At 59.1% G+C, this 15,155-nt stretch overlaps 1 protein-coding gene across 1 annotated transcript; it reads left to right on the forward strand.

Moving 5' to 3' along the window:
- Positions 1 to 10,656: 10,656 nt before the first annotated feature.
- On the forward strand, positions 10,657 to 13,987 carry LOC134429458 (Fc receptor-like protein 2; the record flags this gene model as incomplete). The annotated part of the gene is given in 9 exon segments (XM_063176636.1): positions 10,657 to 10,724; positions 11,409 to 11,431; positions 11,519 to 11,749; positions 11,971 to 12,225; positions 12,326 to 12,604; positions 13,169 to 13,291; positions 13,294 to 13,437; positions 13,527 to 13,829; positions 13,917 to 13,987. Coding segments are annotated over 9 exon segments (1,497 nt in total), but the record flags the coding sequence as incomplete, so codon positions are not given.
- Between the last annotated feature and the right edge of the window lie 1,168 nt (positions 13,988 to 15,155).

A 15,155-nucleotide genomic window follows, 5' to 3' on the forward strand; every position in this document is an offset into this window, starting at 1 on the left:
ACGAACAGACAAAAGCTTCACAATGCAGCTGTATATACTGCTTTTAAAATTCCCGGGCAACAGCAGCAGGGCACGCCCTGCCCAGCTGAGGTGGAAACAAAGCCTCCCCTGCCGTGGAATGCAGCCCCCCCCGTGGAGCAGAGAGAGCAGCCACGCCATGTGGCAAGCCGAAACCGGGGCCCCCCGCGCCGCGTGTGCAGAGAACCCCCCCTTCCCCGCACAGAGAGAGAGAGAGAGTCCCCTGCGGCAAGAGAGCTGAGAGCCCTCCCCTCCCCAAAACACAGAGAGAGAGAGAGAGAGAGAGAGAGAGAGAGAGGGATCCCCCGACCACGTGGAGAGAGCCGAGCACGCTGCGCTGCAGAGCCGGGGGGAAGGGCAGAGAGCACTCCCACTCCAGCGCGAATTCCAAACGAGAGTAACACACGCAGCAGAAAGCTAAAAGCTAGAACGCAATGAATTCCCGTCTGTGGGGCTGTGCAGCCAAAAATGCAAAGGCAAAAAAAAGGAACAGAACTCACGGCAGAGTCTGTTTTTGAGCTTCTGCTCTACCGAGAGCAGAGATACTCACTCGAAATGGAAGCTGTAGCTGGCTGGGGTCTAAGGCAGGTCTCCTCACCAGAATAGGACCTCTCTATGGGCAAGAGAGGCTACCCTGTCCTCCCTCTGGAAAATCTGCTCACCAGAAAGGAGCTGGGCTTTCCAGAGGCGCCGAACAGTCCACGAAACATCTTCTGGGAATATTCCCAAAGTCTCTAGCTGAGGGCGATGCAACCAAAGCCCTTTTCAGCTCGGCTGCCAGAAACTTCTCTGAGGAGCTGCGAGTCTGTCTCGGGCTGCAGAGTCACTTAGCCCGCCTCAGGGACGCCAAATATTGGAATATGGCTCCCAATATTACCAGTTAGATTGTGCCTGGGCCAGTCTGACCCTTGCTGCTGGGCCAAAGGCAGCAACTGCGGTGTATCACCCCAGAGATACCTTGGCTTCCTGGAGATTGCAGCTGGGCACTGAACAAGTCCAGGCTTGTTAGGAACCCCGTTTACCTCAGGAGAAATGGCTTCAGGTGATGGTGACGAGAAAAGGGAGAGGATTCTGCTGGAGGGTTTAATGTCCAGAGGTTTATTCCATGGTTACAGAGGTCTGAACGTGAGCAACTGCTCCAACAGAAATCTTTGCCGCATGATCTGATTCACCTTTTAAGCTCAGGGACAGGGGGAGGGGAGGTACAGGTGAGCCACCAACCAGGTGAGAGGGGCAGGGTCTCAGGGGAAGATGACACCCAGTCAGGCCAATGACCCCTGGGCCTGAGGGGCATCCTTTGAACTTGACCAATCACACAACGCCTTGCTGGAATGTTGAGCCTGATTGACAGAACTTACTCAGCATGGGGGCTAGGGGGAAGGGAGAGAGGTACAGGCACACCTGGGGAAGTTATCTGGAAGTCTAAAATGGGACATTACAGCACACCACAACAGTCTGTCCATCATCTGTCAGCCATGGCACACTGGGGAAAGTGTGACGCTTTGACAAAGCCAACTCCTGAGTGGCTGGATGACCAGAAGTGCCAGCTGGGGAGAAGGCCCTTGGTGACCCAACTGGCTTAAAAGGAAGAGCATGAGGTAGCCAAGTCCCTGACCCTATCTGCTCTTGGGGTGTCTGTCCCCTTCACACTGGAACCCAGAAGTTGGCAACTCATTTAAATGAGAAATATCTGCCAAGGAAACTGGGGGAAATTCCTGGAATGGAAAACCCATCTCAGAATTTTTTTTTAATTTCAATGATGATCTGGCTTCCAGGCCAAAGTGTAGGAAAAGGAATAACAGCTCTTTCCTGGGAAATTGATACACCAGAACAGAACCAACAACACAAATCCAGAACTATCCCTCCCGCTCAGCGCTGTTGGTTTTTGTGGCAGTTATAACCGCGGCCAGCGGATGGCGCTGAAGGGAGCACTCCCGGCCAACACAACAACATCAGCCATTCCACAATACTTTTCACTATCTGAGCAACATCACAATATTTATTCAACAGTATAATCAATAATATAATATCAATTCTTATAATATCCAGTAAAAGTCAGCTTCCATTAACTTGTTTCTGTCAATATCTACCAGTAAAGAACTGTTATTCCTGTTCCCACATATTTACCTAAAAGCCTTGTAATTTCCAAAGTTATAATAGTTCAGAGAGAAGGGGGTCGTGTTTTCCTTTCCAAGCGAGGTTCCCACCTTGTTCAGCTTCCTTGACACAGCTGAACAAAGAAATACCATTTCTGCCAGTTTAACCAAAGATCTGCATTTTTGTCCCAGGAGTAGGGAACCAGGTCCTGTGCCCCCTTGGAACTGGTATGGGCACCAGTAAGCCACCTCATTGGGAGCACTGGAAGGGGGATTGCAGAGCTACTAAGCACATCGGGGTAAAGAGGACCAAATCTGATTTTGATTTATGTCTCAACATATGTTACACATGAGGTGAAAAATGACTCTGTGGGTTGTCCATGTGCTGGGAACCATGTCCTAGGTGAGGCTTCACACAACAGAGAATCAGGGGAGAGAAAGCGTCAGTGATCGGGATGTGAGTGACCCCCACTGGCTGGTGGGACAAATGCCTGGGAAAAATGTCTGGGGAAAAGTGCCAGGGAAATCAGGCTGTGAGAGGAGCCTTTGCAAATAAAAGCAGCAGACTGTGACACAACAGGAGCATTTTGCTTTGGGTTTCTTGGAGGGATCAGGGGCTTGCTCAGAGGGCCAGTTTCGCCCTTCTCCCCTGTGGGACTGACCTTCTCTGAACCGGGGAGAAGCACTGGGAGAGGCAAAGAATGATCCAAACAATTCTTATTTCATTTACTGCCCCTGTGTTGTTGACAAGTGGAATGCATTGTGGAAGATTGTTTACCTGAAGGAAATTTGTGATTGGATTCTGGTGTAAGTGTTTTGATTCACTGACCAATTGAATCCAGGTGTGTGTGTGTGGGGACTGTTGCCTGACAGTCATGAGATTGTGTGCAGTGGATGCAGTTGAGTGCTTGGCAGATTCAGTTTAGATGTAATGTAATATAATATAGAATAATGCCGTATCATAAAGTACTTAATTAGCCTTCTGATCAGATGAAGTCAGATGCATCATTCCTCCCAGATGTTGGGCAAAATTACCACTGATACTACCCTCCCTTGCCCTTTCCTCCAGGTGCTCCTTCTTCCCTGTCCGCACTCGTTCGTCCCTGCTTCACTGCTTCACTGAGGCAGCTCATTCCTGCTCATCCTGGATCTTCCTTCATTGCTGCCCGATGGAGCAGATGCTGCCTGCACCCACCCAACGATTCTGCCGCGTTTCCCATGCTGCCCACAGCACCGAGCCTGCTGCACCTGCCCACCGCAGCCCCAGCCCACGGCAGCCAGCCCAGAGCCACCAGTGCCGCAGCACCAGCCCGCAGCCAGCCCGCAGCAGCCAGCCTGCAGCCATCGCTCGCCCATGCCAGAGACACGCAGGTGCCGTCCTTGGAAATCATGCCCAGCCACTCACAAAAGCCATGTGGGCTCGCCCTGGCTTGCAGCACACACACTCCATCCGCCCAGCTGATGCCCACAGAGCGCCCGGGCTCCTTGTGGTAACGCTGTCCCTGTCTTCTATTTCTCTCTCTATCCTTTTCCCTTTCTACTCTCTTCTCTCCCCCTTCGATAATACCCCTTACCCTCCTTTATCAATAAACAGTTCTCAGATATAATGTTGCCACGTTTGTGCTTCATTTTCACCCGAGAAACCTTTCAGCAAGAATCCTCCCCGACTCCCCCATTTACAGAGGGATGGGACAGGGGTAGTGGGAGGGGGAATGGGGAAGCCCTGTGTGTAATGCAAGCACTGTGGGGAGAGAATGGGGCAGTCCCTGAGGGAACTTGGGCACTTGCATGGGGCTGGGGAGCCCCTGCAGGTACGAGCAAAGGGATGGGGAGCCCTTGGGGGTACTGGGAGAGGAAATGGGGAGCACAGGGTGCCCTGTGTAGCCTCCCCCTGAGCCATGACCACCTCCCTTGGAAGGATGGGCAACCACAGGAGCCATGGAGGGAGCACCCCCAGTGTCATCACCCAGTGCCTCCAGCTTCCCAGAGCATCACAACTTTTGGTGTAGATTGTCATAGATGTCACTGGGTTCCCACGGTTGCCTTTGCAGCTCCACGTACAACGCCTGAGGATCCTCCACTGGGGGTGCCAGGGGGACTGGGGGTGCCCTGTGGGAATAAGGGGGTGTGTGGAAGGGGATGGGAGGTGCTGGGTGTTTGGGTAAAAGGTGTATCATGGCTGGAGGCTGCACTCACCTTTCCTGGTGCTTCCTGGCATCTGCAGAGGAAAACTGGAGGGGTGACTTTGGAGACCCAGGGGCCCCCATCCACCCTGGGGAATGCTGAACCACCACCAGACACACAATTCTCCCCAGGCACCCAGGTATCCCTGATGCCTCCCCAATATCCCTGACCCACCCCACTTGCACCAACACCCTGAGCCCCCAGATCCCTGAGCCTCGCAGGGAAGGGGACCCCTGACAGAACCCCCAACATGCCTGCAGGACCCTCCAACAGCTCTGAGCCATGGTCACTGAGGACTCAGCCCCTCCCAAGTCAAGGGCTGTGTGTGCTGCCCTGTGCCCCCATTGTGACCCACCCACACGGTGCCTCCAGTGCCAGGCCACAATGACAGCCACAAACAGGAGCAGGAACAAAAGCACCCCACCGACCCCTGCGGCCACTGCAAGAAACAGAGGGGGACACATCAGGATCACCCATCACCCCAGGGGTCCTGCACTCCCTGGTGATCCCATGTGACCCCACCTGTGACCCAGGGTGAGCCAGTTGTCACCTCCAGGGCAAGCTCAGGGCTAAAGGCCTGGAACACGCGGTGCCCGTCCTGTCCCAGCTTGTTGGTGGCCACACACTGGTAGGTGCCTGAATGTCCCACATCGATGTCCCTGAGCTCCAGGAGGGGACCCCAGGCCACATCCTGCCCGTTGTGCAGCCAGGTGAAGGTGACAGGGGCTGAGCCCACCTGCCCCTGAGCAGCGCAGGGTCACATTGTCACCGGCATGCACCTGGTGTGACAGGTGACCGGGAGTGATGGTGGCATTGGCCACAGGCACTGCAGGGACAAAGACAGGGCTGAGGCCACAGGGAGGGGCTGGCACCTGGTATGGGGGAATAGGGACAAGGCTATGGGGGATGTTGGGGATGAGGTCACATCAAGGAGGGGTGAAGGACACAGGAGAGAGGTGGGGGGACCCAAGAAAGGTGTCAGGGAGACCTGTAGGTCCCCAGCCAGGGCACTCGGGGCGTCTCTGTGGGCTTCCTGTGCCCATCCCAACACTCACTGCGCACCGTGATGTGGATCCAGGTGCTGCTCTTTCGCACGGACCCCCCCTCAGAGTGCACATGGCAGCTGTAATTCCCCGAGTTGGAGACCCCCACGGTGGGCACCAGCAGCTGCGGGGACCCCTGAGGGCCCCCCACCACCTGCCCATCTTGGTAGAACACGTGCAGGAGGGGGGCTTGGGGCCGCAGGGGGCTGGGGGTGCTGAGGCAGCTGAGAGTCAGGGGGGACCCCGCGATGGGCTCGAGGGGACCCTCCAGCACAGGCACTGAGAAGAGCTCTGGGAAGGAGAGGGAAGGCGAGGACTGTGACTCTGATTGTGCTGGGAAGCGGCTTTTTGGGTGTCAGGATATTGGAGTTCCAGCCATGGGGGTTCTCACCGTGCACTGTCACTGTCACTGGTGCAGACTGTGCCCACGATGACATTTTGGAATCCACCAAACCCCTGCAGCTGTAGTTTCCACTGTGGTGCAGCTGCAGAAGGGACAACAACAGCTCGGACCCACTACGGGACCCCTCCACCTCCTTGTCTCCATGGAAGAATCGCACCTTGGTGACAGGATAGTCCCGCCAGCGCTGGCAGCGCAGTGTCACCGTGTCCCCCTCCAGCAGCTCCCGTGCTGACACCTGCAACTCTAACCGGGCTGCGGGACAGGGGGGTCCTGTCACAACAGGGTCCCGTTTGCATGGGGATCCCCCCATTGGGTCACACCCAGTGTACAAGGGGTCCCCAATTCCAACACGGGTTCCCCCACACTGGGATGCTCTGGGATGCTCACCTTGCACTGTCACTGTCACCTGCGGTGAATCCTGCTGCCCCCAGAATCCCACCCAGGCCCTGCAGCTGTACTTGCCGCTTTGGCTCAGCTGCAGGGGGGACAGGGACAGCTTTATACTATCACGGAGTCCCCTCAGTTTCTTCCCTTCGTGGTAGAAGGACACCAAGGTGACCATGTTGTTCCACCAGCCACGGCAGTGCAGTGCCAGTGTGTCCCCCTCCAGCAGCACCCACGCCGGCACCTGCAGCACCAGCAGGTCTGGGGGACAGAGGGGTCCTGTCACACCCAATGGCACCAGGACCCCCCCCATTATGTCACACCCAGAGCACCAGGCATGCCCAGTTCCAACATGGGGGTCCCTCTAATCTGGGATGCTCTGGGATTTCCCAAGAGCAGGGGATGGGCTCTGGTCACACAGCAGGTGACCCATGGAGCAGAGACCACCCAGAGCCCTCAGACACCCCGTGGGAGCCAGGCTTGGGACACCCAAATCCCTCTCACCGTCTGAGACTCTCACGGGAGAACTGAGCCCGGTGCCAGGTCTGTCACACGCGTAGGTGCCAATCTCAGTGACAGTGAAGTGATCGCGCCTTTCCTGCCCCCACCGCTGCCCATCCTTGTACCAGATGGTGGCACCGGCAGTTCCCGAGCCCTGGCAGGTCAGTGTCACCTGGTCCCACAGCACCGCCGGCCTCCAGGGGGGCTCGACGACAAGCTGGGTGGTCTGGGCACCTGTGGGTGACAGGGGACACCAGCCTGCCAGGGCCGTTGCAGGGCTGGGGACAGCGGGGTGGGGACATGGCATCCCCCGAGGACTCACCAGTGACGCCGAGGGTCTGGGCTGGAAGGGAGAAGGGACAGGGCTGGGTGGGGGTGGCACTGCAGGGACAGAGACACAGGAGCCTGGGGTTTAGGGGCTGTTTCCAAACAGTCTCTGTGGGGGCACTGGTGTGGCACAGATATCTCAAGGACAGGGACACAGCAGTCAAGCCATGCTCATGCATGGGGCCCCACGCTGGCACAGGTTACCCCTGCCAGCCCCATCCCCACATCCCCATGGCCCTGTGCCCATTGTTGCGTTCCAATGGCACCTGGACTCATGGCCCAAGCACATGGTACTGGTCCTGTTGTCCCTGTCCCTACATCTTTGTGTCCCTGTCCCCACAGCTGCTCAAGCCCCAAGGTTCCTTCTGCCACATCCTCGTCCCGACATTCCATCCCACTGTTCCCACATCTGAGTTCTTTGTTCCTGTTCTGTGTTCCTGTCCCCAAAGCCAACCCACAACTCTGGTCACACTGGGCTCTGTGCTCTGCTGGCATTGGGGACCTCAGGGGACCCCACAGCTCCCCTGTGCCCCCTCCCCTCCCCATCCCAGGGGTGTCAGGCCCGTGCCCCGGGGCACTCACCCCACAGGAGCAGCGCCACCTTCCCGGCCATCCCGGTGTCCCCAGCCATGTGCACTGGCTGTCACTCGCTGCTGTGGCCACCGCTCCCCTGGCTGGCGGCTCTTCGGATGAAGGGGAAGGAAGCGAGGTCACGTCTGTCCCCACGTGTAGGTGGCCCTTGGTGGGGGCAGGGTGGCCACAAGCTGGGGACAGGATGGGGACAAGGCTGGGTGGGGCAAGGTGCGATATGGGTTCCCAGGAGTGGGGGGCTTGATGGGTTTGAGGACGTGGGGATGGGTGTCCTGGGAAATGGAGGTCCTGAGGAGGGGGAATTACTGGGGATGGGGGGGCCAAGGGAATGGGGGTGCCCAGGGCTGGGGGGACTCAGGGATGGGAGTCCCGGGGGAACGGGGGCTCCAGGGGTTTGGGGCCATGGGACGGGGACGCTGGGGGAATGGGAGTCCCGTGGGAATGGGGATCCTGGGAGAATCAAGGTCCTGGAGGAAAGAGGATTTCGGGGAATGGAAAGAAGTGGAGATGGTTCCTTGGAAATGGGGTGCTGGGCTATGGAGATCCTGGTGAATGTCAGTACTGGGATGGGGGTCCCCGGCACGGTGGGACTTAAGGAATGGGGCGCCCATGGTTGGTATCCAGGGCAATGGGGGCTGCCAGGGATGAGCAGTTTCTGGATGGGCACAGGGGTCTCAGCTCCTTCCCTGAATCCCTCAGATTTTGGGGTGACCGAGGGCCCAGCACTGCCCCTCCTGGGGTACTCCTTTTGTGAGCAGGCATCACATGGGGGTCTTGGGTACCTCTGCTTCTGCGCCCTCCCCTGCCTTTGAATTTTCCTCTCTTTATTTCTCTTTTTTCCTTTTTTTCTTCACGTTTGTGCCATGTCCCCTCACCCCTGGTTCCTGGCTCATCAATCCAGGGGAGCACCTGAGTAACGAAGGGGTTGGGGGCACCCAGGGGAGAGGGAAAATGCGGAGCAGTGGCTTCAGGGAGGGAGGGGGAGATTTTGGGGATGGAGGCATTGGGCTGTGCCCTCCCAACACTTTCTTTTTCCTGGACAAGAAGGAAGAGGCCATTTGTGCGAAAAGTCAGATGGGAAAAGGGGGAGTTTCTGTCCTGGGGGGCACATCCAGGAGTGTCCTGTCCTGAGGGGATCCTGTCCCAGGGTGTGACACATCCTGGCATGGGAGGGTCGTGTCCCAAGGGGTGGCTGTTCCAAAAATGTCCCTGCACATTCCTGGCCGAGTGCCTGTCCCAGGGGTGGCACATCCTGGGGACCCCGGTCAATGCAAGGGTCGGGCCCAGCCATGGCCCAGCCCCACTGCACAGGGATGGCCATTGCCCAGCCCTGCTCTGGCCAGACCCAGGTGGCAGCCAGCACCTGAGGGTCCCCATTGCCCCCTTGGCTTTGATTCTGGCATCTTTAGAGCTGCTGCAGAGGTGAGAATTCTGTGGGTGGAAAAGGCCCTGCCTGTGGTTTCCTCACCCCTTAAAGCAGCAGAATAACACAAAAGGAGCCCAATTGTTGTTGCCTTTGCAGTAGTTATGGGACTCTCTCAGTCCCTTGGGCAAAGGCACAAAATGATCAATTGCTGCATTTCAAGACTGGTTCCCCCACAGCTGCCCCTGCAGGGGCAGTTTCCAGCCAGCCCTGCTCTGAAAACCATCAAAGGCCCTCACAGAGACACTGCTTGAGCTCCCTTTGGGGTTTGTGCTTCTTGCAGGGTTGAGCAAACCACAGACAGGCCTTTCCCCCCACAGAATTCTCACCTCTGCAGCAGCTCTAAAGCTGCCAGAATCAAAACAAAAGGGACAATGGGGACCCTCAGGTGCTGGCTGCCACCTGGGGCTGGCCAGAGCAGGGCTGGGCAATGGCCATCCCTGTGCAGTGGGGCTGGGCCATGGCTGGGCCCCACCCTTGGATGGCCACTGGCTTCAAGGAGCAGGAGTTTGGGACCTCCTTCCGTCTCAGGGTTCCATTCCCCAGCTGCTCTTGCTGGCTCAGATCCAGCAGGGGATAAGCAAGAATGGAGAAGTCTGGACCCCTCTGAAGCTGCCAAGCTCCAGGACAGGACCCTCTTCCCCAGCATGTGTCCCCCCTGGGACAGGATCCCCCCGAGACAGGAGCCCCCTGGATGTGCCCCCTAAGGACAGAACCCTCCCCACCATGTGAGAAAGGTGCCAAGTGGCCTTTTCCTTCTTCTGCAGGAGACAGAAAGTGAAAGTGTTGGGGGGTAAAAGCTGCACTCCCCCATCCCCCACAGCCTCCCCAGCCCTCCCTGAAGACCCCTCACCCCTGCTTCCCCCACCCTGGGCTTCCCCAACCCTGGGCTTCCCCCAGCCTGTTCCCTGCTCCAGGTGCCCCCAAGGACCATCAAGGCACAAACTGGGGGGTTGTGAAATTGAGGGGCAAAATGGTGGAAATGGAATAAAGAGAGGGAAAAATCACTGGAGGATGGGGGACACAGGCCCAGAGCAGCTCAGAATCTGTCTGGGGTGACACCCTGGACACCGGCACCATGTGGGGGTGGTGCTGGCTCTGGGTCACCCCAAAATATGAAGCACCCAGGGAAGGAGCTGCAACCCATGGGCTCACCCAGCCACTGCCCATCCCTGGCACCCCCATTCCCCGGGAATGGAAACATGGGACCTCCATTCCTTATGTCCCACTCTCTTTGCAGCCCCCATCCCAACACTGACATTCCCTGGGATCGCCATGGCCCAGCACCACATTCCCAAGGAACCCCTTCCCGTTCATTCCATCCCCTGAAATCTTCCTAGGACCCACCATTCTCCCATCCCATGAACTCAAATCCTTGAAGCCCAAATTCCCCCGGGACTCCCATCCCTGAGTCCCCCCAGGTACGGAGACGCTCATTCCAATGGCACCCCCATTGCTGGATATCCCCCCTCCTCAGGACCCCATTTACCAGTGACCCCATTCCTGCCTCCCCAAAACCACCAAATTCCCAACTCCTGGGAACACCATGACCCATTTTGTCCCACCCACCCGTGTCCCCCGCCTGTCCCCAGCCTGTCCCCACCCTGCCCCCACCAAGGGCCACCTATGCACGAGGTCGAGACCTGACCTCGCTTCCTTCCCCTTCATCCGAAGAGCCGCCACCCAGGGGAGCGGTGGCCACAGCAGCGAGTGACAGCCAGTGCACATGGCTGGGGACACCGGGATGGCCGGAGAAGGTGGCGCTGCTCCTTTGGGGTGAGTGCCCCGGGCACAGGCCTGACACCCTGGGGATGGGGAGGGGAGGGGGCACAGGGGGGCTGTGGGGTCCCCTGAAGTCCCCAATGCCAGCAGAGCCAGTCCATTTTACCCACAGTGGACCTGGGTGTGACTGGGGATGTAGGGTGGCTTTGGGGACAGGAAGACAGGGCAGGAATTTGGGGATGGGGATGTGGGGACAGGAATGTGGGGACTGGCACCTTTGGGCTCAGGCAGCTCCGGGGATAGGGACGGAAGGGAACTGGGATGCCGGGACAAGAACGGTGAGGATGTGGCCATGGGGATGGGATCGCTGGGATGGGATCATGAGCAGGGTGGGGGTGACCTGGGCCAGCATGGGCTGTGTCCATGGTGTCCTCGTGCCCGGGGTGTTCTCAGTGTCCCCATGTTCTGCCTCAGCCCTGGGTGGCCTCGGCGTCCCTGTTCCCAAAGTGTCTGTGCCACATGGATGTGGTGCACGGGTGGCTGTGACACAGACGTGTCCCCCTGCCTGTCCAGACTTTTGGGGACCACCCACACATTTTCCCACAAGAGCATCTGTCCCCACGGGGACACTTTGGGGACAGCCACCACACCCTGTACCCCATGTGCCTCTGTCCCCATGGTGACACCCCCACTGAGCCCTGTCCCTTCTCCCTTCCAGCCCAGACCCTCGGCCTTGCTGGTGAGTCCTCAGGGGATGCCATGTCCCCACCTCGCTGTCCCCAGCCCACACTGGCCTTGGCAGGCTGGTGTCCCCTGTCACCCACAGGTGCCCAGACCACCCAGATCCTGGTGGAGCCTCCCTGGAGGCCAGCAGTGCTGTGGAACCGGGTGACACTGACCTGCCAGGGCTCAGGGACTGCCGGTGCCACCACCTGGTACAAGGACAGTCAGCGTTGGTGGCAGGAGGGACAGGACCGCCTCAGTGTCACCGAAAGTGGCACCTACACATGTGACAGACCAGGCACTGGGCGCAGCCCCCCCTTGACAGTCTTAGATGGTGAGGGGAGACCTTGAATGATCATGGGGGCCTCAGAGCGTTAAGGGTGGGCTCCCTTCCCTAGGTGGCCTCACACCCCTCGTGTGACAAGAGCCAGTCCCCTGCACACAGGGACATCCTAGTGCATCCCCGAGCACCCCAGGGCACCCACATGTCCCCAGTGCTATGGGCACCCACCTCAGAACTGTCTCATAGTGAGATGTGACCTCCCTGTCCCACAGACCCGCTGGTGCTGCAGGTGCCAGCGCAGGCACTGCTGGAGGGGGACACCTTGACACTGCGCTGCCGGTGCCGGCAGGACAACCATCTCTCCAGGGTGCGATTTTACCGGGAGGAGAAGGAAATCAGGGGGTCCCTCAAGGGGACCAAGCTGTCCCTTTCACCTCTGCAGCTGCACCACAGCGGCCGCTACAGATGTGAGAGCGTGGTGGGGTTCTGGCAGTCATGGTCAGCAGCAGTGACAGTGAGAGTGCAAGGTGAGCACCCACACGGCTGGAACTCCAATATCTTGACACCCCCAAAGCCACTTCCCAGTGCACTCAGACTCACAGTCCTCACCTCTCCTCTCCTTCCCAGAGCTCTTCTCGGTCCCAGTGCTGAAGGGTCCCCGCGAGCTCACTGAGTGGTCCCCCCTGAATCTCAGCTGCCTCAGCACCCCCAGCCCCCTGCGGCCCCGAGCCCCCCTCCTGCACGTGTTCTACCGGGATGGGCAGGTGGTGGGGGGCCCACAGGAGTCCCCGCAGCTGCTGGAGCCCGCTGTGAGGGTCTCCCACTCGGGGAATTATGGCTGTGAGGTGCACTCCCAGGAGGGGTCAGTGCAGAAGAGCAGCAACCGGCTCCTTGTCACGGTGTGCAGTGAGTGCAGGGATGGGCACGGGGAGCCCCCACAGATGCCTCGGGTCCCCCACACTGCCTGGCATCTCCCAGCCCTCCCTGACGCCTGTTCTGGGGCACCCAACCTTTTCCAGATCCCTCCCTGCCCCCCCCCATCCTTTCTCGGGTCTCTCCTCGGGACCCCCAGTCCGTACACGGGTACCCCCATCCTTCCCTGGTGCATTTTCTGTGTCCTGCCATCGCTGCCCCGGGCCTCTCCTAAGCTCCCCCCATTCCTGGCTTGTGTTTCCCTCCATCCTTCGTTGAGTCCCCTCCCCCATCCCTGGGTCCCTCCACCCCTCTCTGAGGTCTCTGCACATTGCTCAAGTCTCACCATGCCCTCCCATGGTCCCCGTACCATTCCTGGTGTTGCCCACCTCCTTCTCCAGGTGTTCCATCCCTGACCCCCTTATCATCCCTCGGGGTTCATTTCTAGGTCCCCCTCCCCCAATCTCTGCACCCCCTCTCCCTCACTGGAATTCCCCTGCCCCTCCTTGACACCCCCCCGGGTCCCTCACTGTCCCCTGGTGTCCCACTCTCCAGCAGGGGTCCCGCCCTCGGGGGTGTCCCTGTCAGCGCAGCCCCCTGGGGGACATGTGGCACTCGGGGACAGCCTGGTGCTGAGCTGTGAGGTGGCCATAGGGACAGGTCCCCTGTCCTTCTACTGGCACGGGAGGGCTCGGGAACACTGGTGGGCACCGGCCCCCGCCTGGAGCTGCGCCACGTTGGGGACAATGACAGCGGCCAGTACCGGTGCCGGGTCAGTGACGGGAACAGCGTGGCTGAGAGTGACCCCCTGAATGTCACCATCCTGGGTGAGCGGGACCCTCGGGCTGGGGATGACCCCACCCACAGCACCCCCATCCCACCTCGCCAGGTGCCAGCCCTGTCTCTATCCCCGCAGTGCCCGTGGCCAATGCCACCATCACCCCCGGTCCCCTGGCACACCAGGTGTGTTCAGGTGACAACGTGACCCTGCGCTGCTCAGTGCAGGTGGGCTCAGCCCCTGTCACCTTCACCTGGCTGCACAATGGGCAGCATGTGGCCCAGGGTCCCCTCCTGGAGCTCAGGGACATCAATGTGGGACATTCGGGCACCTACCAGTGCGTGGCCACCAACCAGATGGGACAGGACGGGCACCGCGTGTTCCGGGCACACAGCCCAGAGCTGGCCCTGGAGGTGACACCTGGCTCATCCTGGGTCACAGGTGGGGTGACACAAGTGAGGTCACCAGGTAGTGCAGGACCAATGGGGTGATGGCTGACCCTGATGTGTCCCCCTCTGTTTCTTGCAGTGGCCACAGGGGTCGGTGGGGCCCTTTTCTTCCTGCTCCTGCTCGTGGGTGTCATTGTGACCTGGCACCGGTGGCACTGTGTGGGTGGGTGACAATGGGGGATGGGGGTTCCAGGGAGCTGTAGAGGCCCACAGAATTGGAGAAACCATAGGGAAATACCCACAGCACCACAATTGTGACTTTGGCTAGAGGTCTTGCAGGGTTTGGGGAGATGCTGAATGGTCCTGCAGGGATGTTGGGGATTCTTTCTAAGGCCCTGGGAGTTTTTGGGGAAGTCTCTGTCCCTCCTGGGATTTGGGTTCTTGAGTGTGAGTTGTTTGGGGACACTGGGGAGGCTCATGGATTCTGGGGGGCTTCAGGGATACTGGGAGGTCTTGAAAGGGTCTAGGAATCCTGAGAGGGGTCAGGGTCCTGGGACCCCATAGTCACTCCTCCCCTGCTTCCATTGCAGCCACCAGGAAGAACCAGGAAAGGTGAGTGGGGGGCTCAAACCACACTCTCCCCTTTTACCCCAACCCCCAAGACCTCCCATCCCCTCCCCCACATCCCCTTTATTCCTTCAGGGCCACTCCGGATCCCCTGACCCCCCCAGAGGAGGGGGAGGTGCTGTACACCCACGTCGTGGTCACCAAGAGGGCAGGGGGTGAGTACAGGGGGGACACACGCAGAGGGACACGTCACCCACGAGTGTCACCCCACCCAGATCCCACAGCCCGTGTCTCTCGCAGTGTCCCCCCATGCCACCACCCTCCAGGATCCCCAGGTGACCTACGCAGAGCTGCGGGACACCAGGGGGCGACCGCGGGAACACGGTGACATCTACAGGAATGTGCTGTGACACTGGGGGGAACTGGGGGCACTGGGGTTCCCCATCCATGGGCACCCACTCGTGTGTGTGCTGCCACTAAAAACTGCCCTCTGCCTCCCTGTGGGGGCACAAGGATCCCAAAGGGCTGAAAGATTAATTTCCTGAAATAGCAACGATAGAGAATAAACCAACAGCAACATCAACAAGATTCAGACTCCAAATGGTCACACAAGGAAAGATTTCCAGGGAAAGCACCCAAAAAGGGACAAGCCCCAAACACTCCCCCAAGCACGTTTCCTCCACCAGAGGAATCTGGCAGGGCTCTGGACCTTCCTTGCTCTGATGGCCACAGCAGCCTTCAGGAGCCTCTGGATTCTCTTTTCCCTTGTCCCAAACCCCTCCTCTGCCATGTTCCCCATACGAGGATGTCA

This window comes from Melospiza melodia, chromosome 25, assembly GCF_035770615.1.
Source record: "Melospiza melodia melodia isolate bMelMel2 chromosome 25, bMelMel2.pri, whole genome shotgun sequence".
NCBI classification, from domain to species: domain Eukaryota; kingdom Metazoa; phylum Chordata; class Aves; order Passeriformes; family Passerellidae; genus Melospiza; species Melospiza melodia.